Source organism: Eubalaena glacialis, chromosome 10 (genome assembly GCF_028564815.1).
Source record: "Eubalaena glacialis isolate mEubGla1 chromosome 10, mEubGla1.1.hap2.+ XY, whole genome shotgun sequence".
Classification (NCBI taxonomy): domain Eukaryota; kingdom Metazoa; phylum Chordata; class Mammalia; order Artiodactyla; family Balaenidae; genus Eubalaena; species Eubalaena glacialis.
In genome coordinates, this window is record NC_083725.1 from 70,668,245 (window position 1) to 70,690,734 (window position 22,490).

At 60.2% G+C, this 22,490-nt stretch overlaps 3 protein-coding genes across 8 annotated transcripts in view; 2 read left to right on the plus strand and 1 right to left on the minus strand.

Moving 5' to 3' along the window:
• The first annotated feature begins 801 nt into the window (after positions 1 to 801).
• PHOX2A (paired like homeobox 2A) lies at positions 802 to 5,149 on the plus strand. Of its 3 annotated transcripts, none has more exons than XM_061202896.1 (3): positions 802 to 1,018; positions 3,176 to 3,367; positions 4,268 to 5,149. In XM_061202896.1, the coding sequence occupies exons 1-3, from the start codon at positions 802 to 804 to the stop codon at positions 4,783 to 4,785; spliced, it is 927 nt and encodes a 308-aa protein (XP_061058879.1). In that variant the 3' UTR covers positions 4,786 to 5,149. The 3 variants fall into 3 exon arrangements, with proteins under 3 accessions (XP_061058879.1, XP_061058881.1, XP_061058880.1); XM_061202898.1 differs by having other exon boundaries at positions 3,176 to 3,363; positions 4,321 to 5,149; XM_061202897.1 differs by having other exon boundaries at positions 3,176 to 3,362; positions 4,296 to 5,149.
• Positions 5,150 to 5,457: 308 nt separating this feature from the next.
• Positions 5,458 to 20,607, minus strand: INPPL1 (inositol polyphosphate phosphatase like 1). 3 transcript variants are annotated; one of them, XM_061201302.1, is made up of 29 exons: positions 20,534 to 20,607; positions 19,421 to 19,835; positions 16,519 to 16,582; positions 16,276 to 16,426; positions 15,926 to 16,046; positions 15,537 to 15,677; positions 15,201 to 15,294; positions 15,004 to 15,093; positions 14,725 to 14,823; positions 14,461 to 14,611; positions 14,265 to 14,371; positions 13,828 to 13,930; positions 13,548 to 13,744; positions 13,127 to 13,244; positions 12,421 to 12,517; positions 11,981 to 12,119; positions 11,764 to 11,863; positions 11,578 to 11,666; positions 11,261 to 11,342; positions 11,040 to 11,129; positions 10,362 to 10,475; positions 10,135 to 10,223; positions 9,604 to 9,691; positions 9,356 to 9,511; positions 9,032 to 9,110; positions 8,796 to 8,936; positions 6,793 to 7,465; positions 6,407 to 6,540; positions 5,458 to 6,294 (listed from the first exon to the last, which is right to left on the minus strand). In XM_061201302.1, the coding sequence occupies exons 1-29, from the start codon at positions 20,589 to 20,591 to the stop codon at positions 6,204 to 6,206; spliced, it is 4,071 nt and encodes a 1,356-aa protein (XP_061057285.1). In that variant the 5' UTR covers positions 20,592 to 20,607; the 3' UTR covers positions 5,458 to 6,203. The 3 variants fall into 3 exon arrangements, with proteins under 3 accessions (XP_061057285.1, XP_061057287.1, XP_061057286.1); XM_061201304.1 differs by lacking the exon at positions 20,534 to 20,607 and adding an exon at positions 19,959 to 20,051; XM_061201303.1 differs by lacking the exon at positions 15,537 to 15,677.
• An 841-nt stretch (positions 20,608 to 21,448) lies between these two features.
• Positions 21,449 to 22,490, plus strand: part of ANAPC15 (anaphase promoting complex subunit 15) — a 65,193-nt gene continuing 64,151 nt past the window's right edge. The window contains exon 1 of one of the 2 annotated variants that reach the window (XM_061201312.1): positions 21,449 to 21,820. The gene's annotated coding sequence lies outside the window, so the exon portion shown is untranslated. The remainder of the gene's footprint in view (positions 21,821 to 22,490) is intronic. The other variant, XM_061201313.1, reaches the window with a different exon arrangement.

Sequence of the window (22,490 nt, forward strand, 5' to 3'; positions counted from 1 at the left end):
GTCTCATCCTTATCTCCATCTGTGTACCAGTATCTCTCTTGTCCCTTTCTCCATCTTTCTCCATCACTGTTTCTGTCCCTTTCTCTCCCTGTCTCCGTCTCTGTCTCCTCTCTTCATCCACATCCTCTGTCCCCATCTCAGGCCCCGTCTCTTCCTCGTCCTTGTCTTCATTCCCCCTCCTGAGCCATCTCCGTAGTCCCTTCCGGGATGGGACCTCGCTGGGGGCGGGGCCGAGGGACTGGATCGGAATAACTCGGTTATCAGGACGAATTGAATTAACTTCTTCACACGAGCGCCGCCGGGCCTGTTTCCCCTCCCTTCTGCGGGGCCGCAGGTGGGGAGGCCAGGGAGAGGGGTCGGGACCCTACGGCTGGGCACGATGCATAGACTGAAGGTCTGGTCCGGATTGGGGCGGGATGGGGGACTCTAGGGATGGGGCCCCGCGCAGCCTGCCCTGCACATCCCGAGCTCTAAGAGGGCGGCGGCGACCCTTTGGGGTGGGGGTCGGGGGCGGCTGGGGGCGGGGCCTTGGCCGTCCAGGCCCCGCCCCGACGAGCTCGCCCCGCCCCGCCCCCTCCGCGGGGTCCTACGCGTTAAAAGGCGCGCGGGCCGGGTTGGGCTGCACTTGCGTTGCACCAGGGCGGAGCGCGGCCGCGACGGGGCGGGCGGACTCGCGAGCGCTCAGAGCCGGCCTCGGGTCCTCGGCCCCTGGCGCTCCAACCCCCATCTTGACCCCCACCCGGCCCGGGACACCAACTCCGACCCGGCCCGGCCCGGCCCCCGCCCCCGCCCCCCGGGCCGATGGACTACTCCTACCTCAATTCGTACGACTCGTGCGTGGCGGCCATGGAGGCGTCCGCCTACGGCGACTTCGGCGCCTGCAGCCAGCCCGGCGGCTTCCAGTACAGTCCCCTGCGGCCCGCCTTCCCCGCGGCCGGGCCTCCCTGCCCCGCGCTCGGCTCCTCCAACTGCGCGCTTGGCGCTCTACGCGACCATCAGCCTGCGCCCTACTCGGCAGGTGAGCCCAGCCCCGGTACAACCCTCCTTCCAAATCCTACGGCACCCCTAGCCCCTGCCCTACTCGGCTAGTGGTTGCGACTGTCCCCCACAGCCGCCACAATCTCTGCCCTAGCCAGACCCTCCAACTCCCCGCGGGACCCACAGTCCCTCGTGTAAGACGGGGTTCCCTAGGCAGAGTTGAGCCCCACCCTCTCCTCCTTCCCGTTCCTCTTCTCGCTGCCGTATCCCTATCCCGTGCTCTTTAGGTCAAGGAAATAGATCCCCAGTGTAACCCCAGGCTCCTCACCAGGCCCTCCCCTGCCCATCTGCAAAGACTGACCACTAAACCTCTCCATGCCCTGTATCCTTGGAAAATGCTCTCGGCTCAGGCCAATAAGACCTCCCATCCTTATCATTCCCACCCCGCTTCATGCCCGACCCCCAACATGGACCCCTGCGGCAGATGAGCTGCCCAGCTGGGAGCCTTCCCAGAGCCCCAGCACCATCAAGCCCCTACTGCCTGGTTTTGAACCCATCCTACCTGTGCCCAAACCCTCTTGCACTACTGAAACCCATTCTGTGGCCAGAAGAAAAGGATGCTCAGGTCATTAAGCAACTTTCATTTCCCCATGCCTCCTGGAGATTCTCCCAGCTAGAGTACTGCAGAACCCAGAAGCAGCCCCATGCAATACCCAAGCCCCTTGATCCAAGACCCCGTCTGAACCTTCAACCTCGTGGAGCCTCTTAGCCACCCCCATTGCTCCAGTTAGAGTTCAAGCTGCCCCACCCATTCTCCTTATCTTCTTCCTTCCTGGGGAGACCACCGGGACCCAGTAGAAGATTGGGACCTGTGTGGTGGGGAGGGATGGTGAGAGAGACCTGGATTTGGAGAAGTGAGAACCAGGGAGATGGAGTCAGAAACTGGAACGGGGATGGGGAGATTGGGTATTCTGGGTCATATGCAGATGGGGACTGGGGAGCTGGAAACAGGAAATGGGGAGATGGGCCCTAGAAAGATGGAGGTCTGAGATGGAGAAGATGGGGACAGATACAGAGAGATGTGAGCAGAGATGGGAAGATTGGGATAGTTGGGAGAAATGGGGAACCAGGGTTGGGGAGATGGAGATAAAAACCAGGTGATGGGGACAGGAATTATGGGAGATGGGGACCAAGGAAGATTGAAAACAGAGATGAGAAAGATGGGGATAGGAATGGGGTGTTGGACACAAGGATTAGGGGAGATAGAGAACTAGGGAGATATGACAAGATAAGGATATTGGGGATCCTTGGAGAACAGGGAGAACTAAACGGGGGCTGGAGACAAGGATGGGGAGATAGTGTCAGAAACACTGTCTGTGGGACAATGGGTACTGGGAAGGGGTAGATGGGAGACAGGGACGGGAAGAGTGAGGGGAAGGATTGGGGCTGGTTTTTGGAGGAGTTGGGAGACAGAGAGAGGTGTCTGGGAGGAAGAAGAAGGGCAAAGAGAAGATGGAGGAACCTGGGAGGGGAGAAATAAGAACCCTTCTCAATGGGCACAAAGAGAAGAATGGTCCAGGAGGGGAAAGTTGCAGATAGATGTGGTTGGAGAGAGATGAAAAAGAGAGGGGGACACCTGGAAGAGAATGCGATGGAGATCGGGCTGAGGAAATGAGGCCTAGGAAGGAGAGGGATGCAGGGTAGAGGCGGCCACATTTTTACATGTCAGAGAGGCAGGGCTGAAAGTAGACCCGCGGTCCATGACTGGTTACTGGGGAGACACAGATTGTTGATGAGACCTGACAGACAGCTAAGGCTAGGGTGGATAGAGCAGGACCTGAAGTCAGGCCGACTGAGGGAGAAACACACTGAGGGTCGGGTCCGGTAGACTGGCGGGAGATAGAGGGAACACTGCGGAGGGCCAACGACAGGTCAGCAGTCTGGATCCGAGGATCAGATTTTGGTTCCCTCTCTGCGGCTCTTGGGCCCCAGGCCTCCCCACGCCCCGTCCGCTTTCACCCCTGCCGGCTCCATCCAGTGATAGGGAAGCCGATCCGTACTGAGAGGACCAAGCCGAGGGGCCAGGTCAGGGGCGGGGGACGGTGAGCGATCCCTCAGGGGCAGAACACAGCGGGCCGGGCTCGGCCCCTCACATCCCCACCCTCGTTGATTTCCCCCCTCCTGCACACACCCGTAGTGCCCTACAAATTCTTCCCGGAGCCGTCGGGCCTGCACGAGAAGCGCAAGCAGCGGCGCATCCGCACCACGTTTACCAGCGCGCAGCTGAAGGAGCTGGAACGCGTCTTCGCCGAGACTCACTACCCCGACATTTACACGCGCGAGGAGCTGGCGCTCAAGATCGACCTTACCGAGGCTCGCGTGCAGGTGCGTGTTTGCGCGGAAGTGTGTGCGCGCGGAACGGGGCCGGGAGGTTAGTGCCTGACACCTGGGGGTCCGAGGGGCCTCACTCAGGCAGCGGGCGGGTACAGCCCGGGGGCGGTGAACTAGGACCAGGGCCCAGGGTGCAGTCTGGAGGTGATTGGGCAGGAGAGGACCGGCAGCCCCGGGAGGCGGCGGGGCCAGGCGGGGCCTGAGGCCTTCGGAAGAACTGAGCTGTTCAGCCCCACGATTTCTTCTCAGTCTCCCGGGTAGGGCTGGGCACGCAGAGTGATGCTTGGGAAGCCAGGACGGAGGCCGAGTGGACAGAGGGTCAGCTCCAGGTGGCCTCGGGGCCAAACGAGGCCGAGCAGTGGGGGAAAGCCAGTCAGCGCCTCCAGGTCCCCTCTTCGGCTCTGCAACTGTGAAACCTCTGAGCCTGGAAAGCCCGGGTTCAGGGTAGGCGCAGGAGCTGGGTCGGGACGGACTTTCGTCGATCTTACAAATCTGAGTACAGATGTTCAGCTGGCACGCCTTTACTGGAGACCCTGCACAAAAGGCTTCCCGAGTGCCCTAACCCTCTCTCCACTGCCGTGGGACGCTCCGGGGGGACTCCCGGAGCTTCTTGTAGGAAGGAACTGGGGCGAGGGCTTTGGGTGATGAGGAGAGCGAAGGCGGAGTTCCCTCCAGGAGACAGAGAACACTGGGAGGCGGCGGGATCCGCGGGTGAGCAGATCCCAAGGGGAAGACCCTAAGGACCTGGAGGAAGGGGCTAGTGGAAGAGGGGAGGGAGGCGGGAGGCGAGAGACGAGGAGGGGAGGGAGGCGAGAGACGAGGAGGGCAACGAGCAGAGTGGTGGAGGGGGTCAAGACTCCGAAGGCTGGTAATAATCCTGACCGGCCCCCTCCGGAAGGAGGTCTCACCCGCGCCTGCCGGCCCCGGGCTGACCGGCCCCTGTGCCCGCAGGTCTGGTTCCAGAACCGCCGGGCCAAGTTCCGCAAACAGGAGCGTGCGGCCAGCGCCAAGGGTGCGGCGGGCGCGGCGGGCGCCAAAAAGGGTGAGGCGCGCTGCTCGTCCGAGGACGACGACTCCAAGGAGTCCACGTGCAGCCCCACGCCCGACAGCACCGCGTCCCTGCCGCCGCCGCCGCCGCCGCCGCCGCCTGCGCCCGGCCTGGCCAGCCCGCGCCTGAGCCCCAGCCCGCTGCCCGCCGCCCTGGGCTCCGGGCCTGGAGCCGGGCCGGGGCCACAGCCGCTCAAGGGCCCGTTGTGGGCCGGCGTGGCGGGCGGTGGGGGCGGCGGACCGGGCGCGGGCGCGGCGGAGCTGCTTAAGGCTTGGCAGCCGGCGGAACCCGGGCCCGGGCCCTTCTCTGGGGTTCTGTCTTCCTTCCACCGGAAGCCCGGCCCTTCCCTGAAGACCAATCTCTTCTAGCTGCCGGCCTCTAGAGGCTCCGGGCCTGCCGCCTGAGACGCCCCTGCCCCTCCAGGACCTGACAGAGTCCCTCCTCATCCTGGCCGCCTGCCTGATGTCCCCATCTGTTCCACCCCCTCACCGTGTCTGACCCCTATGTGTGCCCTCCCCAGCTTTGGAGACCAAGTCAGGGCCACTCTCGTCCTCACCCACCCCTACCCAGTGGAGGGGGGTACTTTTCACTGGGATGCCCTCGGGGAGAGCCCAGGACCCCTTCTAGCCTGGTTTTCTTCAGAACTGGAATCAAACAACGCCTGCCCCTAACACAGTGCTCAAAGGTGACTCCTCAAACGGGGACAGCCCGGCTTCCTCCCCTGCCCCTGCAGCTGGCTGGGTCACTCAGCTTGGAGAGCAGTCTGCTGCTCCAGCCCTTGGGCCCACCCACACTGACCCCACCCGTTGGAAGGCTGCTCGTCATTGGGATCACGAGTGGCCTGAAGGGTCCCACCACCAATTTCTCCCTCATGCATCCCCTCCCATCCCCAGGCGGTCTGGCACAGAGGGCAGGCCCATTAGATGAGTGGAGGAGCTGCCAGGGCAGCGGGACAGAGGGGCTTCCTCCTTCCTGTTTTTTTGTCGTTGTTGCTGTTGTTGCTCTTTTCCTTTGAAAAACTTGTAATTTATTGAGGTGAGTTTTGCTCAATCCAAATAAAACTTAATTTATTGAAGACAGCACACCGGCAACCCTTCTGAGTACCCAAGATGGGGACAGGCTACCTGCAAGAGACCGGTTCCCCTTGTGACCAGCGAGGAACCCCGAGCTGCCACACAGCCCCAGGGCAGGGCGGTACAGACCAGGAGACAAAACTAAGCAAACTGGCGCTTTATGGCCGAAATTATTCCCCCCCCGACCTAAACCGGCCCCCATAACATTAAAGTGCCCGCCCTCCCTAAGCCCATACAGAAAAGCTTAAATAAACCCCAGCCCAGTTCTCAGGCTATTCCTTCATTTCCGGACGGACACCCCCCCAGAATGGGGGTTGGGAGAGGTCCTAGCCGAGCCCCTCCACCTGTGGTTCAGGCCAGGTGGAGGGCAGCAGGAACAACGGTGAAAGTGGGGGCCCATGACGTACCCATATGGACCCCATGGCCTCCCTGGGGCTGGAGGAGGGGTCCAGAAAGGGAGGACAGCACCAGAAAAACCAAGATCCTTGGTAACCACGGCAACTGACCTCCCGAGCCCTGACTCTAAAAGGTGAGGGGCAGGATGTCCTAACTAGGGCATTCCAAATGATTGGGCAGTAGGGAATGCAGATCCCCAATAAATAGGCAGAGAAGTACTGCCCCGCCCACTCGTAACTTTTCAACTCCGGAGCTCTGGCTGGGCCTTCAAGGGTGGGTTGAGGCGCTCAGTTCTTAGCTTCGCAGTGTCACCGCGATCACTTGCTGAGCTGCAGGGTGTCCAGAAGGAGGCGCTTGTGAGCCGGGTCCTGCACCCCAGCTTCCTCCAGATCTTCTTCGGTGATGTCGCTGTAGGGGTAAAAGACGCTGGGAGAAGGGCAAGGTGGTCCAGAGAGCCCGTAGCTCTAACCCCCGAGGCCAGCCCCACCCCCACCCCGTCCACCTCCAGCCCCGCCCCCACCTGAGAAACTCCAGGTCGTCCCAGCCATTGTGCACCAGGCCCTCCTCATAGCGCTCCAAGCCGATGGCCCGCAGCCAGGCTCCCATGCCTGCCTCGCCCAGCCCACCAGACCGCCCGACCTGCGGGCACGGAGCCTGAGGGAATAGGGCACGTCAGAGAGAGCACGGAGGGTGCCTCACACACTGAAGGACCTGCACACAGCCACATTCTACCGCGTGCTCTGGGGTGGGGAGAGAGGCCAGGAGCAGGGCTGATTCATGTGACCTCCAACTCCTCCCCAGTGCCCAGCTCAGGGCAGAGGCAACATCACTGAGTGCTGAATGAAGTAAAAGGATACCACGACCCATGGGCAAGCACACACCGACAGCCACCCCTGGTCCACATACCTCTTCTGCCAGGTCCTCCTGGATGCTCTCTCGGATGCGAGGTGGAGGGAAGCTGAGAGGCCGGCCGTAGTCCGAGGGCAGTCCCCGGGGCGGCTGCAGCTCCAGAGGGCTTGGCAGGAGCACGGAGCGGCCAGGTCCGGCAGGAGCGTAGTCCACCTCACTCAGTGTCTTGGCCATCTGCAGCACTGAGCAGGAGCGATCATCCCCACTGGCTACCTCCCCCAGGAAAGTGCTGGTGGGTGAGGGGCCTGGGGGCAGTGGGGGTCTTGGATGGGCCTTGGGAGGTGGTGGGCCACGGGCCTCACCCGCACTGCGGCCCCGGATCACTGGCCCTGGCAAAGGATCCAGGCTGGGGGGCAGGAAGATGGCCGAATCTGGCAGAGGTGGGGGTGGAAAGTCTGGAGGGGGCAGCGTGCCCCCAGACTCTTCATCTGATGAGCTTCCCTCTCCCACACGGGGAGGCCGGTGGCGCCCAAGCTGCGGAGCAGGCACTGTGATGGCCACTTTGTTCTTGGTGGCAGGTGGGACAGGGGCCCTGGCAGGCGAGGGTGGCTCCGGGGGCAGCAGCTGGTGTGGGACCCCTTCAAGGACGTAGTAGGCAGGGTTATTGAAGCTGTTCTTGGGTGAGGGCGCCACCACCCCTTCCAGCTCTGGAGCGCCCTCTGGCTTCAACCTGGGTTTGGGAGCAGAATAACTAAATCAGGACCCAGCAACCCAAAGGGAAGGCGGTGGGTGCAGTGGAAGGAGAACCGGACTGCGCGAGTCAGGAGACGTAAGCCCCTGGTCCTAGACTTGCATGTGGCCTTGAGCACATCACTTTCCCTCTCTGTCCCTTGAGGTCCTCATCTCTAAAACTGGGGAGACAGGGGAGTTGAATGGATAACCCCTAAACTTCCTTGCCTTACTCGCTGAAATTCTGCAATCTTTTTTGATTTTTTAACGGTGAAAGCTGAGTGTAAATGGGTGAAAACAGAGGCCAGAAAGCAGGACAATAAAAGCCTTCAATGAGAATGACCAGCCAGATTCGGAAAGCCTCTGGAGGCACCTGAGGCCGATCTACTGGGGAATCTTACTCAGGGATTCAGGTTAGTTTTACTCAAGCCTGGAGATAAAACCAAGGTGACTGATAACAGCTGAAGATGACTGAAAACACACCAGCAGTTTTTATTTACGTTCAAGTAACAATTGGATATAATTAAAAAGCAAGCCTCACTTTCCCAAAGTATGATCCACAGAATACTACAGTTGACCACAGAACAACACGGGCTTGAACTGCACGGGCTTGAATCCACTTATATGCGGATTTTTTTCAGTACTGCAGCACTACATGATCTACAATCCACAATGGTTGAACCCGTGGATGTGGAACTGCAGATATGGAAGAACTGGGGATACAGAGGGATGACTATAAGTTATACACCCCTAACCCCTGCCATGTTCAAGGGTCAACTGTAGTTCCCCAGGATATTAATAGTTATTGCATGGAAAAGTTTCCTGGCCCATTAAGTTTGGGAAACTATATTCAACAGAGTTGAAAAAGGATTTCCTTCCTGTCCACATGCTCAGAGCTTTTGCTGATACTATTGTGCACTGGGAATACCTAAGAAAAGAATCTAGCAACAACCATTTCCCAAACCCATTTGACAATAGACCAGTTACCAGCGGGGCATCTTGTAGGACAGTGGGCCATAGAACGCCCCTAGGGAAATCCGTGCTGCGACGAAGGCTCAAGTTAAGTGTTTACATGGAGGGAGCTGTTGCAGAAACAATTTCTAATTCTATTTTTTAAGGCAGAATTGAGAGGAAAGGACTGACTGTGCTCCCTTTGACCAGAGAGCCACACCTTCAGGAGGCCTGGCTGGCCAGTGGCCACGAGCATAGGGTCCTGGCACCTCTGGCCATGCGGCAGCAGAGCAGCCAAGCAGCAGATGATCCCCAAGCTGGCCCTGAGAGCCACGCACAGCGATGGATAAAGTCAGGGGGTGACAGTTTCCTTCTCTCACCTGGGGGTCAAGGGCTCCTCCCGGGGAGCAGCTCGAGGTGGGGCTGGGGGCCTCCCAGTTGGTGGTGGTTTCTCTGGTTCTTCAAATAACTTGGAGAGCGGACAGGAGGCCTCTGCGGAGGCTGGCTTGCGGCTCCCTGACCTGCCAGGGGTGCACAGGGGAGGAGAGGTGAAGTAGGGGCTGACCAAGAGCCCCCGGGCACCCCTCACGTAACACACCACACAGCCCCAGCTCACCTGGGCTCCTGGCTGCCTCGGGACACAGAGGGGGCTTTGCTCTTTGCTCCTGCCTCATCCTTATCAATGCTGATCCACTCTGGGGGAGGAAGGGAAAGGAGACTCAGAGGAGACTTGGGGTCCTGCATCCCACAGACACCCCAGTGGGCTGCTAGCCCCTTCCCAGCTACTCCTTAGGGCAGGCCCACCCCCAGACCTGGCTGCAGAACTGCCATATGTTCCAGGGATTCCAACATGCCCTCCCTGCAGCCCTGGTCCTCCCATCCTAGGCCCGCCCACACCACCCCGTCTTATGCCCCACACCCCTCCCAATGGGGCCCCCACCATAGAGTCGCTCACGGGTGCCCAGGCGCTCTGTGGGCACCCGCACCTTCATGGAGCCACGGATGTTGCCTGTCTCCTCGCCGCGGTGGGACAGGAAGGTCAGGAACTGCTGGGCCGTGCTGCCAATCATGGACTTGAGCGCCACCACGCACTCCCCTGAAGGGCAGATGGAGCAGACCAGCAGACTGCCAAGGCTTTCTAGGGCCCTGCCCGGCTTTCTGTGCCCCTTGGCCCCCCTCAACCCTCACCATAGGATTCATAGCCGTCCATGGACTTGACTGTGAGCAGGAGGTGCTGGTCCTGCAGGTACTCGATGTCAGCCAGAATGGGCTTGAGCTGGGGAGCAGAGAGGCCCAGTGAGGAACAAAGGCCCACCCACCCCCTCCTGCCACACCACCACTCACCCCACCCTCAAGCTCGTCCGTGCTCACTCCCGTCCACTCTTAGGAAAGATCCTAATCCATAAGGTAGAAGACACAGTCCTGCATGGGCCTCTCAGAGCACTTAACAGCCCTGTAATTAATTAATTTTCTGCATCAGCAATGGCGAACACAGGACCTAATGTTTAGCAAAGCCTCAAGAACTATTCATTGAACGAATGAATGAACCAGCTGCAACTTGGCTCCCCTCACTCCCCCAAACAAAGCACGTGCCCTCATCCTCACTCACGCCCACCCCACACACAAGCCCCTGCTGCCGGCTCTGCCCGCCCTCCCAGGCAGGCTCCAGGTGGCGCTCTGCTGCACCTCCCTCTCTGTGTCCTCACCCACAAGCCTCACCGTGGGCAGCTGGCGTGAGGACCACTGCACCTTGAGGAAGTTGATGTTGTCACTGCTCTGGGCATCATTTTCGAAGCTCTTCTTGTACTCTGGGTGGGGGTGGGGGACACCCAACTGAGCGCAACCTCTCAGCTTCCCTTCTCTCTAACTAGGGGGCTGACCACTCTGGGCACCTCGGGCCTCCCATCCCCTGTGGCCCACACCCAGCCCTGGGCCCCGCCTCTGACCCTCCAGGCAGGTGGAGTAGAACTCAATGAAGAACTTGGTGCGGCTGGCCGTCTTCACAATGGCCTCGATGCTCTCAAACTCGATGTAGGCCTGGTCTGAGGTCTTCGAGAGCCCTGAGGGGCAAAGGGAGGAATATAGACAGGAGGGCTGAGAGGGTGGCAGAAGGAATGGGACAGAAAGACTGAGTGCTGGGACAGGGAATCAGCAGCCCTAGCAGAGCAGGAGGGAAGGCCAGGAGGGGCCTCCTCCATCCCAAGCAACCAGTAGCGAGACCCCAAAGTCCAGACCTGGCACTGGGACAAACAGACAATCCAAGATGAGAGACCATCTGAGAGGGGGCCAGGGACCAGAATGCCTGCAGGATATGCCCGCCAACAACCCACCACACCACCAGGCACACTCGGGTACTCAAGTGGCCCCAGGCAGATAGACACACGTACATGTTTACGTTCACACGCTCTTGGGCATGTACCTCCTGTGATGACCCAGGCAACCCAGACACCCTCACACATCACATATTCAGAAACATTCCTACACGTACATGTAAACACCCAAACACACACACACACACACACACACACACATTTAGATGTATTCAAACCTATGCACATCCCCAGGCCAGCACCTGCAGCCACCCAGATGGATGCCACACCCACAAGCACATCCAGAATAGCCACCTTTCTTGGAGATGAACTGAGAGGTAACTCCAACCTCAAATGTCCCAAACACAGGGGAGTGGTCGCTGGTGACGATGTCATCTGTGCAACCTGGGGAGGGGAGCAGGAATGAGGGCTCAGGGGAAAGCTCCTTATTCTCTGCTCGCACTTCCCAAAGCTGAGGCAGAGTCGGGTCAGTGACCACCCAGGATCACCCATCACCCTGTCCGGGAGGCTCTGACCATAGGAATTGCAGATGATGTGGGTCTCGGGATAGGACTTCCAGAGAATCCGGTCACACCATGAAGGCACGTTGGTCCGGACCTGGGGCAGGGGATGGCAGCATGGTCAGAGGTCAGCTGGGGCCCCACCACAGCGGCCCTAGCACCCACCTCCTTCCTTGGAGCCTCACAACATGCAGGGTCACCCCTGAGGCCCCAAGGGGCCATAGAAGCTGGAGCAGTAAGTGCAGAGGCCTGGACCCTTGACCCCACACACACTCTTGATTCACTGCAGCCCTGGGGGGTCTCCCCAGGCCCAGCTCCTTCTCTTCACTCACCCCAGTTGGCTTCTGCTTGTGCCAGGCGTATGTGTCCCGGGAACCCCTCTCATAGCGGTAGGTGGGTGGGAAGGAGATCTCCTCCTCACCTAGGGAAGGCGGGGGATGGAGGAGTCAGGACCCGGAAGACCCAGGGATACCACAAGGATCCTGGCCCTCAGGGACCCCCGCCGGGCCCATACTCACTGAATCGAAGGAAAACCTTGTGCTTTTCCCGCTCCAGGTTGAGCTGGTCCACCCTGAGCAGGGGCTCAAACTCCTTCCTGCTGATGTAGTTCAGGATCTCCTGGGGTGGGGACACAAAGGCTGGAGACTTTCCCCCTTGAGCCAAAGCCGGAGGTGAGAGCCCACCTGGCCCCCAGCCCAGCTTCCCTACCAGCCACCTGCCGGGCCCTGCTCACACCTGTATATCCATGTCAAGGCGGTAGTTGAGGTCCCCAAACCAGAAGAGGTGAGTGAAACGCAGAGAGATGTCAAAGGCACTGAGCTGCCGGTCACCCAGCGAGAGCAGCCGCAGGATGTCCAGGTAGTTCTGGTTCCGTCTACAGTGGGGGTGGGGGGAGGCCTCCAGGGTCAGGTGTCAGGGACAGGCATGAAGGTAAGACATCTCTGGCTGGGGTCAGGGATGGGCCGGGGATCAGGGTCCCTGGGGACAGAGGAAGGAACTGGGGACAAGGTCAAAGTCAGGGAGAGACAGAGGGGTCCTGAGTTGAGGTAAGGAAGAAGGGGGCCTTGGGGGACAGGGATGTAGGATGTACCATAGACTAGGATATGGGAGAGGGAATAGGTCTTTGGCGAATAGAGGATGAGGCTAAAGAGACAGTTGGGAAGGTGCCCCCTCACCGGGCAGTCTTCTCATTTCCTGAGGTGAGGTGGCAATTCACAAAGCCAAACGAGGTGCCATTGAACATGAAGGAGACACCCACGGCCCCCTTGTTTCCTGTCAGGGCAACAGAAGAAGGCCTGAGTCACCCCCGGTGGGCTCCCGACTCTCCCCTCTGCCTGTCTAAGCAGCAGTGGGAAGATCCTCCCGACTTCCCCACATACCATGAGGCAGGCAGGCCCCTGCACACACACGCACGCCTTCCCGGGGGTCCACACGGGGCACATGCAGCCCCATCTGGATGGCCTGGGTCTGTCGGCATGTGTGAACAGAGAGCCCCTGGAGATCACAGGGGACCCCAATGGTGAAGCTGCAAGAACCTGCAGATTCTGAGCAGAATCTATCCTGAGGGACCACTGGACTGCAACCAGGGAGACCTGGGCACTATGCCAGGTGCCGGGCTCTACCACGTACTAGCTGTGTGACCTTGGACAGCTCACTTGACCACTCTGGGCCTCAGTTTTATCATCTAAGAAATGGAGGTAATTATCCTGGCCCTGCCTTCCTGGTGGGGCTGGAAGAGATTTAGAATACGAACATGCTTTGCAAAGTTCAAAGAGTTCTATAGATGGGAAAGCTGAGACTACCCAAAAGGGGGAGACCCTGGACCCTGGGCTGGAGATGAAGCAAGAAGCGTGGACAGAGGACCCCACCCTCCCTACTCACCCAGGGTATTGGCGATGCCAGTCTTCACGCTGGATGTACTGACATGGCTGATGCGGTTCTCATGCTCTGGCTTGACCAGCACAGCCACCTTGATGTTCCACAGTGACTGCATGGCAATCTGGGGAGGGGGTGCGGGGTCACCCCTGCCTCGAGCTGGGCCACTGTCCACATCTCCCCCACCCCGCCCAGCCCATACTACAGACTGTTCTGGAAGTCACAAAATAGGAAGGGCTGCCACTCCTTTTTCCTGAGGGACCAGAGAGAAAGAACCCTTCCCATAGCATAAAGGACTCCAGTTAGACTTCCTAAAGGATATGCCCAGGGACCAGAGGGAGAGCTCTCCAGGGTTGTGCGTGAGGTCAAGCAGGATAGTTGGGGGCAGTGTGTGAGGAGGCGGGCTGGACAAGAGGATGACCCTCACCGGGCGGTAATCCAGATCTGTGAGCTCCTTGAGGCTCCCGCGGAGCAGGTCCAGCCACTCGCGGTCGCCCACCGAGTTCTCCTGGGTCCCAAAAACATAGATGTCATGCGGTATGGTCACCGTGACCTCATCCAGGGTCTTCCCCAGACCCTTCGATGTGAACCAAGATGTCACATTTTTTGGAGGCGGCACACTTCCTGGAGGGGGAGGGGATGCGGGCGGTCAGGCCCCTGCATGGGGCCCTTCCTCTCTCCCACCCCAGCCCCTGCACGGGCCTGACCCATGTTCCAGGTGCCTATGAAGACGGAGATCATGTCAGGCTCGTCCTGCTTGGAGTGCTTATTCTTCATGAGCTGCAGCAGCTGGCAGAAGGCCTCCCGCTTCTAGGGGGACAGCAGCCAGTCAGGGGCAGGTGGGTGGCCAGGAAACCCCCTTCCACGGGGACACCCTGCTAGGTGGCAGGTCCAGGAGGAGAGGGACATGCCTCTCTGGCTCACCACCATACACCCACTCCTCAAGCATACAACAGGTGCTCAGGAAACGTTCACTGAATATTTGAATCCACCCTCAGGCCGCCCACTCTCAGTATACACACTCTCTGCTCCGTCAGAACTGCCCCCACCACGAGGCGTGGCGTGCCTACATCATGTGTTCCCTCTCTTCCCATCCAGCAGGGACTCCTGCAGCCCCCAGTGGCCTGGCCCACCCACTGCTCACCCGGGCGCTGACAAAGATGAAGTCCTTGCGCTGTGTTCGGTCCTTCTCTTTCTCAAACACGACGCCCAACTTGTTCTGGACCCGCTGGGACTTAATGAGCTGGCGGACTAGGGGATGGAGGATGGGTCACACCAGCCTGTGCCCTCAGGCCCAGGGGCCCACCCCGCCCCCCATCCCAGGCTGGGCCCTGGCTCACTGCGGTCATGCGTGAAGGTCGTCCAGTCCTCCTGCGAGTCCCGCTGTCTCCGCAGCAGCACCAGCCGTCCACCCTCCACGTCCACGCTCAGCGTGAACTTCTGTGACTTCCCAATCTTGGTCAGGTCACCCAGGGTCACATCCAGCTTCACCTACAGGCCAGGAGGTGGAGGGGCTGCTGAAAAGACCTGGGGGCAGGCGGCACCCCCTTCACCTCCACCCGCTCTTTGCCCTGTGAGGTTCCCCCCCGCCCCCCACCATGTACCTCAAAGGCCTGCACGGGGATGGTCTTGGCCTTACGTGTGGATGGCTGCAGCGGGGCCGGGGGTGCTGTGGAACTCATGTCCTGTAGGGCCTTCAGGGCCTGGAGGGGGCAAGGGCAGGGCAAGGTCAGGAGCCCTGCCGAGGGCTGGGGCGGGGGGGGACACGGCTGATGTGGGGCTCAGTGCTAAACTACAGATTCAGGGTCCAGATCAGTTAGAACAACGCAAGTGGCCAGGGACTGGTGAGTGGGTCAGGGATCAGAGGTCAGGGGTCAGGGCACCTTCTTCTGGATGCCTGACAGGAAGTCCTTTAGCACTGACAGCTTTAGCACCAGGCTCTCTAGTTCCTGCTCCCCAGTCTGTGGTGGGTTCTGCAGGGAGAAGGAGTGAGACTCGTCTGTGAGGCCACCAAGCAGGAGGCACCCCACCCAGCGCCAGAACATTAACCCACTCCCCAGAGGTCTCTCCACAATCCCACCTGCTGCTGCAAAAGGCGGGTCACCATGGGCGAGCTCTGCTGGTCAAACACCTTGGACAGGATCTCCAAGCCCGACAGGACCTTGTCCACCTCACTATGGGAAACATCAGGTCAGAACTCCCCACCCTGACCCAAGTACAGGGAAGAGGGGCTGAGTGTGTAGCTTCAGCTGCCACTGAGAGGATACAAGGGTTCAGGCGAGGAAAAGTCAGGAGGCAATAGCTGGTTCCTGGTTCAGGGCCAGAGGTCAAAGGTCAGGGCGTTTGTGTAGCAAGGCAGCGGGAGAGGACAGGTGAGAGGTAAGGGTGCAGCGCGTGGCGCTGATGTCCCAGGTACCTGTGCAGCCTCCGGCATGAGGTGGCGAGGGTGCGGGTGAGGTGCGGCAGGTTGCTGGCTCCACCCCGCACAGCCTCCAGATCCAGCCCGTAGCTACCCTTCAGGTACTCGTGCGAGACAGTGCTCAGCCCATTGGGAGCACTTCAGGAGGGGTTAAGAAGTCAGTGGAGGCCCCGCTGACCCTGTCCCAGCACCCCCACCCCATTCCTAGAGGAGACGGTACAGGTGGCAGTCAGAGTACGACAGACCAGGGTGTCCGCCTCTGGGGCTGAGACGGGGCGGGGGTCCCTGGGGAGAGCTGGGGGCTTAAAGGTCTTCCCACCTTCGGTGAGGACACAGTTCTCAGAGAAGAAAGGGACTTCCTGCTCAGGAGGGGGTTGGGGTCTCACCTCTCAGCAGCTGGAGTCGTGGGGGTCTCAGGGGCTGGCAGGGGGCTGCTGGGCCCGAGGGGGGCAGAAATGCTGGTAGAGCCAGAGCGCGGGGGCAGTGGGGGCTTCTCATCCTCCCCATCTGTGGACAGGGGCCAATGGGCAGCAGTGTGAGCCCCTGCCCTCAGTGAAGTACGGGGGACACGATGGCTGTCAGAGACTTGCGTGGAAAGGGGTAAAGGGCCCAGGCACCATGGAGAGTGGCAGGGGGCTTCAGGGGAGTCAGGCTGAGAAGATGGGGTGGGAAGTCGCAGGTAACGGCCGGGGATGGGGGCAGGGAAGGCATTTGTACACCGCACCCCGGGCAGCACCTGAGGCATCGCGGTCATCCGGCAGGTCTGGCTCTCGCTCCCGCTCCACAGGCAGCAGCAGGGCACACACCAGGCCCTGGTTGGGCTGGGCGTACAGGCCGATGAGCTCCCCCAGGGTCTGGAAGCGGCGCACAGGCACACCCTGCGAGGTCTGCAGGCCAGCAAGAGTGGGAGAAGCGTCAGTCAGCTGGTCCCAAACCTTAGGCTGGAATCAAGGTCAGGGGTCAGGGTCTAAGCTCCTACCTGCACGGCCAGGAAATCTTCTCCATCAGGGAGAATTCGATATGTGTGCACATGCTTCTGATACCTGACAGCAAAGCAAGGGATCAGAATCTGTCACCCCCAGGCTGGGGTCTAAGTCCCAAGACCCCCCTTCCTCCTACCAACGGGCTCAGCCCCCAGGCCCCTCGTCTAGGTTTCCTTAAAGCTGTTTGCCCGGGCTGCACAGGGTTAATGATGGGGCCAGTCCACTCCATCCTGCTAGTGCCAAGCAGAGCAGAAATGCCCAGACCCACCCCCCCACCCCCACCCCCACCCCCACCCCAGGCCTACATACGCTCCACACCCACTGCAGGGCCCCGGAAGCACCAGGCAGCTCTTCTGTGGCCTCCACAGCTGTCTAAACAGACCCTCTGGGCTATGGTACCAGTCTGGGCCCCCCGCCAGAGTAAGAGTCCTCAGAGGCCTGGGTAACCCGTCTGCGTGCATGGGTGACGTGCTATCACACGTGTGCCTGCTGCCTGTGTTTACACTGGTATCTGGCTCTGCTGGAGTCAGGTGTGTCTGGAGCAGTTTTGCTGGGGGGTGTGAGGATATCATTCTAGCTAGGGCTTTCTCCCCCGCTTCCCCAGACACCAGGAAATTGGGATGACCCATGGGGGCCCTCTATGGGAGAGGTGGGCCTCTAGGAGCCCCAAGCTAAGGAGGGGCAAGAGGGGTGCTGACAGATGGCAGCAACAGCTGAGCAGGTGACAGCTGAGCCTGGCCTGGATAGTATAGGCTGCACTCAGTGGAGGTGGAGGATCCCTCTGCAGCCGCACCTCAGGGCAGGCTTGCAAAGGGGGTCACCTGGGCCGTGTGTGTTGGGCAGGAGGTGGGTATTACTAGAGAGGACCAAATGCCTATTTGAGGAGACTCTACACCCTGGCCACAGGGCCATCCTCTCCCCTCAGGTAAGCCCCGTTCAGGGGCTCTCCTGACCACTGGGCACAAGCTGTGTGGCTATCTGTGTGTGACTGGGTGTGTTGGTTTTTGGACTGTGGGTCTGTGTTTGTAAAAGTAATAGCATCCCATTAACTGAGTCCTGTCTCTGTGACAAGTCAGGTACTCAACGTCCTACAGACATGATCTCATTTAATCCTCACATTTTAAGGCAGATATTATTATTATCCCTCTTCTCCAGAAGAGGAAACTGAGGCGCAAAGAAGAAAAGTGATTTGCCTAAGGTCACAGAGCAAGTAAAAGGTAAGTAAAAGGCAGAGCTGGCATTTAAAGTCAGGACGGAGGCCAGGACCTGTATCCTGGCCTGCTGGTTGGATTGACTGCACCTGCTGGGGCAGGGCTGTGTCCTGAATGTTTCCCCTGTATGCATGGGTGGCATATACAGGTAAGCAAGTATGTTTCTGATCACCCACCCCCAGGTTCCTGAGATGCAGGGAGTAACCAGAGTCAGCTGGTAAAGCTGAAGCCCTCACACACAGACAGCCCCTCACCCCACCCATCCCCTCCCCTGGCAATGGAGCCAGGACTTTTCCCTCCTGGGACAATAATGTTCCCATCCAGACACAGGCCCAGCTGTCCCCCTCCCACTCAACAGCTGATCTAGCACCTGCCTCCCTCCCCTCCCTAATTAGGGGGTACGCCTCAGAGAGGGTTGGCATGCAGGACTCTAGGTTATTCATCTGCCTAGGCTGTCCCTCTTCAGTCCCCTGTTGGGCCTCAGATGTGGGACATAAGGTGAAACTTAAGGGACCCCTTCCTCTTCAGGTCCACTGCCTAGGCCAGGGTTGTTCAACCCTCAGCACCACTGACATTTTGGACTACATAATTCTTTGTTGTGAGGGACAGTACTGTGCATTGTCGGATGTTTAGCAGCAACCCTGGCTCCTACCCACTAGGAGCCAGTAGTACGATCCCAGTTGTGACAACCAAAAATGTCTCCAGACATTGCCAAATGTCCCCTGAGGGGTAAAATCAACCCCAATTGAGAACCACTGGCCTAGGCCAGTGTACCCCTAAAGATGTGAGGAGAACAGAGGGGAAAGAGACACAGAGATAGGGACTTGGGAGGGCTCACGGGCCTGAGGGGGAACATAACTAGGTCTAAACAAAGCAGCTCCACCACTTCCCACTCACCACCTCCACTCCAGAGGTCTACAGGAGCCCACCCAATGTCAGATCCTGGGGCTCAGGGGGGCAGCTCAGCAAGAAGACTCCAAAACTGAAAGTGCCAACTCACCCGACACCAATGCCATGCACGGCCGATGGGTACAAGCACAAAACCAGGCCCACTCAGAGAGCTGCCAAGTCTAGCCCCACGCTCAGCACCCATGGCTCAGGGCTAGGGCAGCAGGATCCCAGAGCCAGGGCACACACACTCACTCACTGATTCATGAAATAATGACATGGAGCCATACAGCCTCACTCCCCTTCTTCTCAACACCACCCTGTCCCCAGCCCCAGTCATACATATCCAGGCAGGCCCCAGCCTCAGTCCCGGGGCACAGAAAGGCCCCCTAAGGAAGCTGCTGGGCATCCCCACACACCCCATTAGTTCCTCTGGCCCCAACTCCCACTCAAGACACCCAATCCCTACATAAACAGAAGTGCACACAACCGTGGGATGCACATCCTCACCCCTGCCTGGAGGATGCCTGAGGGGGTCTGCCAGAGACTCCCTACACTTTTCCCAATTACAGCGACCCTGGGCCGCAGGACCCTGCATACTCTGCCCTCAGGGCCGCAGCAAGTGCCCCCAGACACACAGCAGGAAGGAAATGCTCCCGGCATCCTTCCTCAGGCCCAGCAGAAAGCCAAGGCCCCCACTGTGGCGGGCGCTGGCGTCCCACTGTCCCGGGCCCTCCCCACAGCAGTCAACGAAGCCCGGGCCCTGCCCCCGCCCGCCGGGAGCCTCGGCCCCACTTACAGGACGCACAGCGCGAAGGCTCCCGCCACGCTCTCGCTGTCTCGGACCAGGAAGCTGCCATCGCGGCCTGCCCGGGCCAGCAGCTCCTCGGCGGCGGCGCGGCTCAGGTCGCGGTGGTACCAGGCGGGGGCCGGGCTGCCCAGAGCGGCCCCAGGCCCGGCGCCCCCTGGGCCCGGCGCCCCGCACGCCGAGGCCATGGCCAGCGCAGGGTTCAGCACTGCCCGCGCCCACCGCCCCGCGCCATCCGCCCCGGGACGCTCGGCGCTGAGGCTGGGACCGGGCCCGGGTCCCGGGGCTGGGGACCGAGCCTGATGATCCGCTGGCGGGACCGAGCCGGGGATCGGGGGTCCGTGCTCCGCCGCGCTTGCCGGCCGGTTTGCCGCGCAGCCGCCGCCGCCAGCAGCGCCGGCCTCAACTTGAAGAGAAAGAAAAGTTTGTTCAGAGGCGGCGGGGGAGGGGCAGGAGCGGAGCGCAGTGCCGGGCGGCCGGCCCCCACCCCCACCGCTCGGCCCAAGGCCCGTTCCACCCCTGCCCTCACCCTCTTCCCCGCGGGGAAGTTGCCCTCTGCATTCCCGAAGGAGCCGGAACCCCCCAAACCCCAGGGGAAGCCGGCCTCCCAAACCCCACAATGATCCTGCCCAGCCATCACCACCCGGAGGAGATCCAGCTCCTAACGCCCGCCTCCAAGCCCAAGTCAACCCATCCTGCGCCCCGACGCTTTGGGATTCCCGACCCCCTCCCCCTCCTTTCAATACTCACAATTATATGACCCCCAACTCCCATAAACGTCTGATTCCACCCCCAAATCCTTTCCATTCGGCCCCCGTAAGACTCGTAGGATCGAGTTACCAAAATCCGCGAAGGATCCCATGATGAACCAACCTCCTGCTGTCCCTCTCCCCATCACCCCCAACTCCCGTGAAATCCAGCCCCCACTTAGATCTGAACCCCCAAACTCCACTGGGTCCCAATCCCGCGTGGAGGATCCCCCACAAATCCCCAGAGGAGGTTCAGTGTCCTCGAATCCCCATGCACCGTCCCTGGCAGCCCCTCTCAGCCCAGGCAGAGCCCTTCCCCCTTCTCGGCCAAGTTCCCTGGCACCATCCCCCATACCCGCAGGCCCCGGCCTTGAGGGGTTCAGCAGTCCGAGGTCAGGCCTTTCCTTGCCCATCTAGAAGAAAGTTCCCTCAAACCCCCGGGCTTCCGACCTCTCCCCAGAGCCCCGGCCGCCGTACTCAGACCCCCACCTCCTGGGCTGCTCCGATGCCCCCTTCCCCGGGGAAGCAGCCCTGGACTCTCAGCGGCCACTTAAGATGGCCATTCTCTGCCGCTGCACCCCCCTCCCAGCCTTCCGCCCCGCCCGCCGCCCCGCCCCCGCGGCTCTCCGCCGAGCCGGGGGTAGAACCCGCGCCCCGCCTCGCCCGGCCCAGTGCCTTGATTCCGGAGCCGCTAACCTGCCGATTGACCTCGGGCAAGTCACGGCGCCTCTCAGAGCCTCGCCTTCCGGCTCTGTAAAATGGGGATAACTTTATGAGGGCAGACTCAATAGGACTGTTCTTGTAAAGCTCTCCGCACGGGGCCTGGCATTCAGTGGGCGCTCCCGAACAGCGGGTATTTTTATTATTAATTAAGGAGTAACGAAGGTGACAGCTGTGTAAACTGTAAAGCGCGGCAATGGAACGAACGGGTATTATTAGCACCCGCCCCCATCCCAGCTACTCCCTCCAAGTCGACAAACTTGAGCCTCTGTGGGCGGGACATGGCGCCAGGAGCGCCCTAGACCGGGCTCGCTCCGACAACCCCCGGCCTCTTCCCCTCCCACAAGGGGCGGTAGGGCCCCTGGGCCTCCCGGAAAGGGGGCGGGGTCCTTAGGAGGGTCTGGCCTGCCCCTCCCCAAAAAAAGACCTAGCCGGTGGCTGCGTCTCCTGGGAGTCCGCTTCCTGCCCCGCCCCTCCGTCCCCTGGATCCTTAAAGGCGCAGGCCTCCAGCCTGGCTCCCATTGCTGCCAACTCTTAGGCCGCTGTGGGAGGATCCCCTTTAACCTGCGAGAGAACTTTCACTTTGTTAGATTGAATCTGTGTCTGGGTCAGTTCCAACGAACTCCTTTCTCTGTTTCAAATACGCATTGACTTCACCCAGCTGGAGCAAAGCCTGGGACGTGGAGCGGGGTCCGTGGGGCCTTCCAGACTAGATAAATGTAATGACTGAGACTCACCCACACGGTAAACAGCGTCTCAAGACCCCTCCAGCAACCCAATAACTCGTCCTACAATCTGTGGCCAACTTCCCCTATCAGTCACCTCTTGGTATGAGGCGGCGGGAGAGACCTGGACTACGAGTCTTCACTCCTGGGTTCTCGTCCTAGCTTGATGACACCTCCTGCCTGGCGTTCTCACACAGGTACCTGCGCCTCTCTGAGGATAACTGCGGTTGGGATGTGGAGACAAAGGCTTCCCCAGGGGGAAAGGGGAAGCGGGAGACCCTGAAATATAAACTCAGGCCCAGTTCCTGGGGGCTGTGCAACGACAGAGCAATCCTCTAGGAGAGGCATATCTACCAACCCTGGAGGGGACAAAGGTGCCGGAGAAGTTCCTGCCCCTGGGAAGCCCCTGAGGGTTTCCGCCGCTTTTCCAGCCACGCTTCCAGGACACAGCAGGGCTGAACCAGTGCAAGGTTCCGGAGTATTTACTCCCCAGGAACCTCACAGATGCCCTTCCCAATCTGCTCTCTTCCTCCTCTGAGGCTCCCAAGCCCCAACTCTACCCCTTCAATCCACATGGGGTGAATTTATTTTCACACCACACCCGCTGCACCCCCTGCCCCGGGAATCCAGAGCCTTCCCTGGCTCCCATTCCCCAGCTTTTCCAGAGCAGCAGAGCTGAGCACAGAGCCAGGCAGACACGACCTGGGGGAAAAGAAGGGTATTTGGGGCCCAGTATAAATAATGAAGTTCTGGACTTGGCGCTCTCATTTGGGGCTACAAGGGCAACAGGATCCCTGAGGACTATTAATGTGCAGGCACTAGGCACACACGGTTTTTAGGCAACATTTAACAACCATGAGAGAAGGA

Coding starts and splice junctions, on each gene's coding strand:
- PHOX2A (XM_061202896.1), top strand. CDS start 802: ATGGACTACTCCTACCTCAATTCGTACGACTCGTGCGTGGCGGCCATG. Junction 1,019..3,175: donor GCCTGCGCCCTACTCGGCAG/GTGAGCCCAGCC, acceptor ACACACCCGTAG/TGCCCTACAAATTCTTCCCG. Junction 3,368..4,267: donor CGAGGCTCGCGTGCAGGTGC/GTGTTTGCGCGG, acceptor CCCCTCCGGAAG/GAGGTCTCACCCGCGCCTGC.
- INPPL1 (XM_061201302.1), bottom strand. CDS start 20,591: ATGGGCAAGGAAAGGCCTGACCTCGGACTGCTGAACCCCTCAAGGCCG. Junction 14,824..15,003: donor TGTCAGGCATCCAGAAGAAG/GTGCCCTGACCC, acceptor TGCCCCCTCCAG/GCCCTGAAGGCCCTACAGGA. Junction 13,245..13,547: donor CAGATCTGGATTACCGCCCG/GTGAGGGTCATC, acceptor CCCCCTCCCCAG/ATTGCCATGCAGTCACTGTG.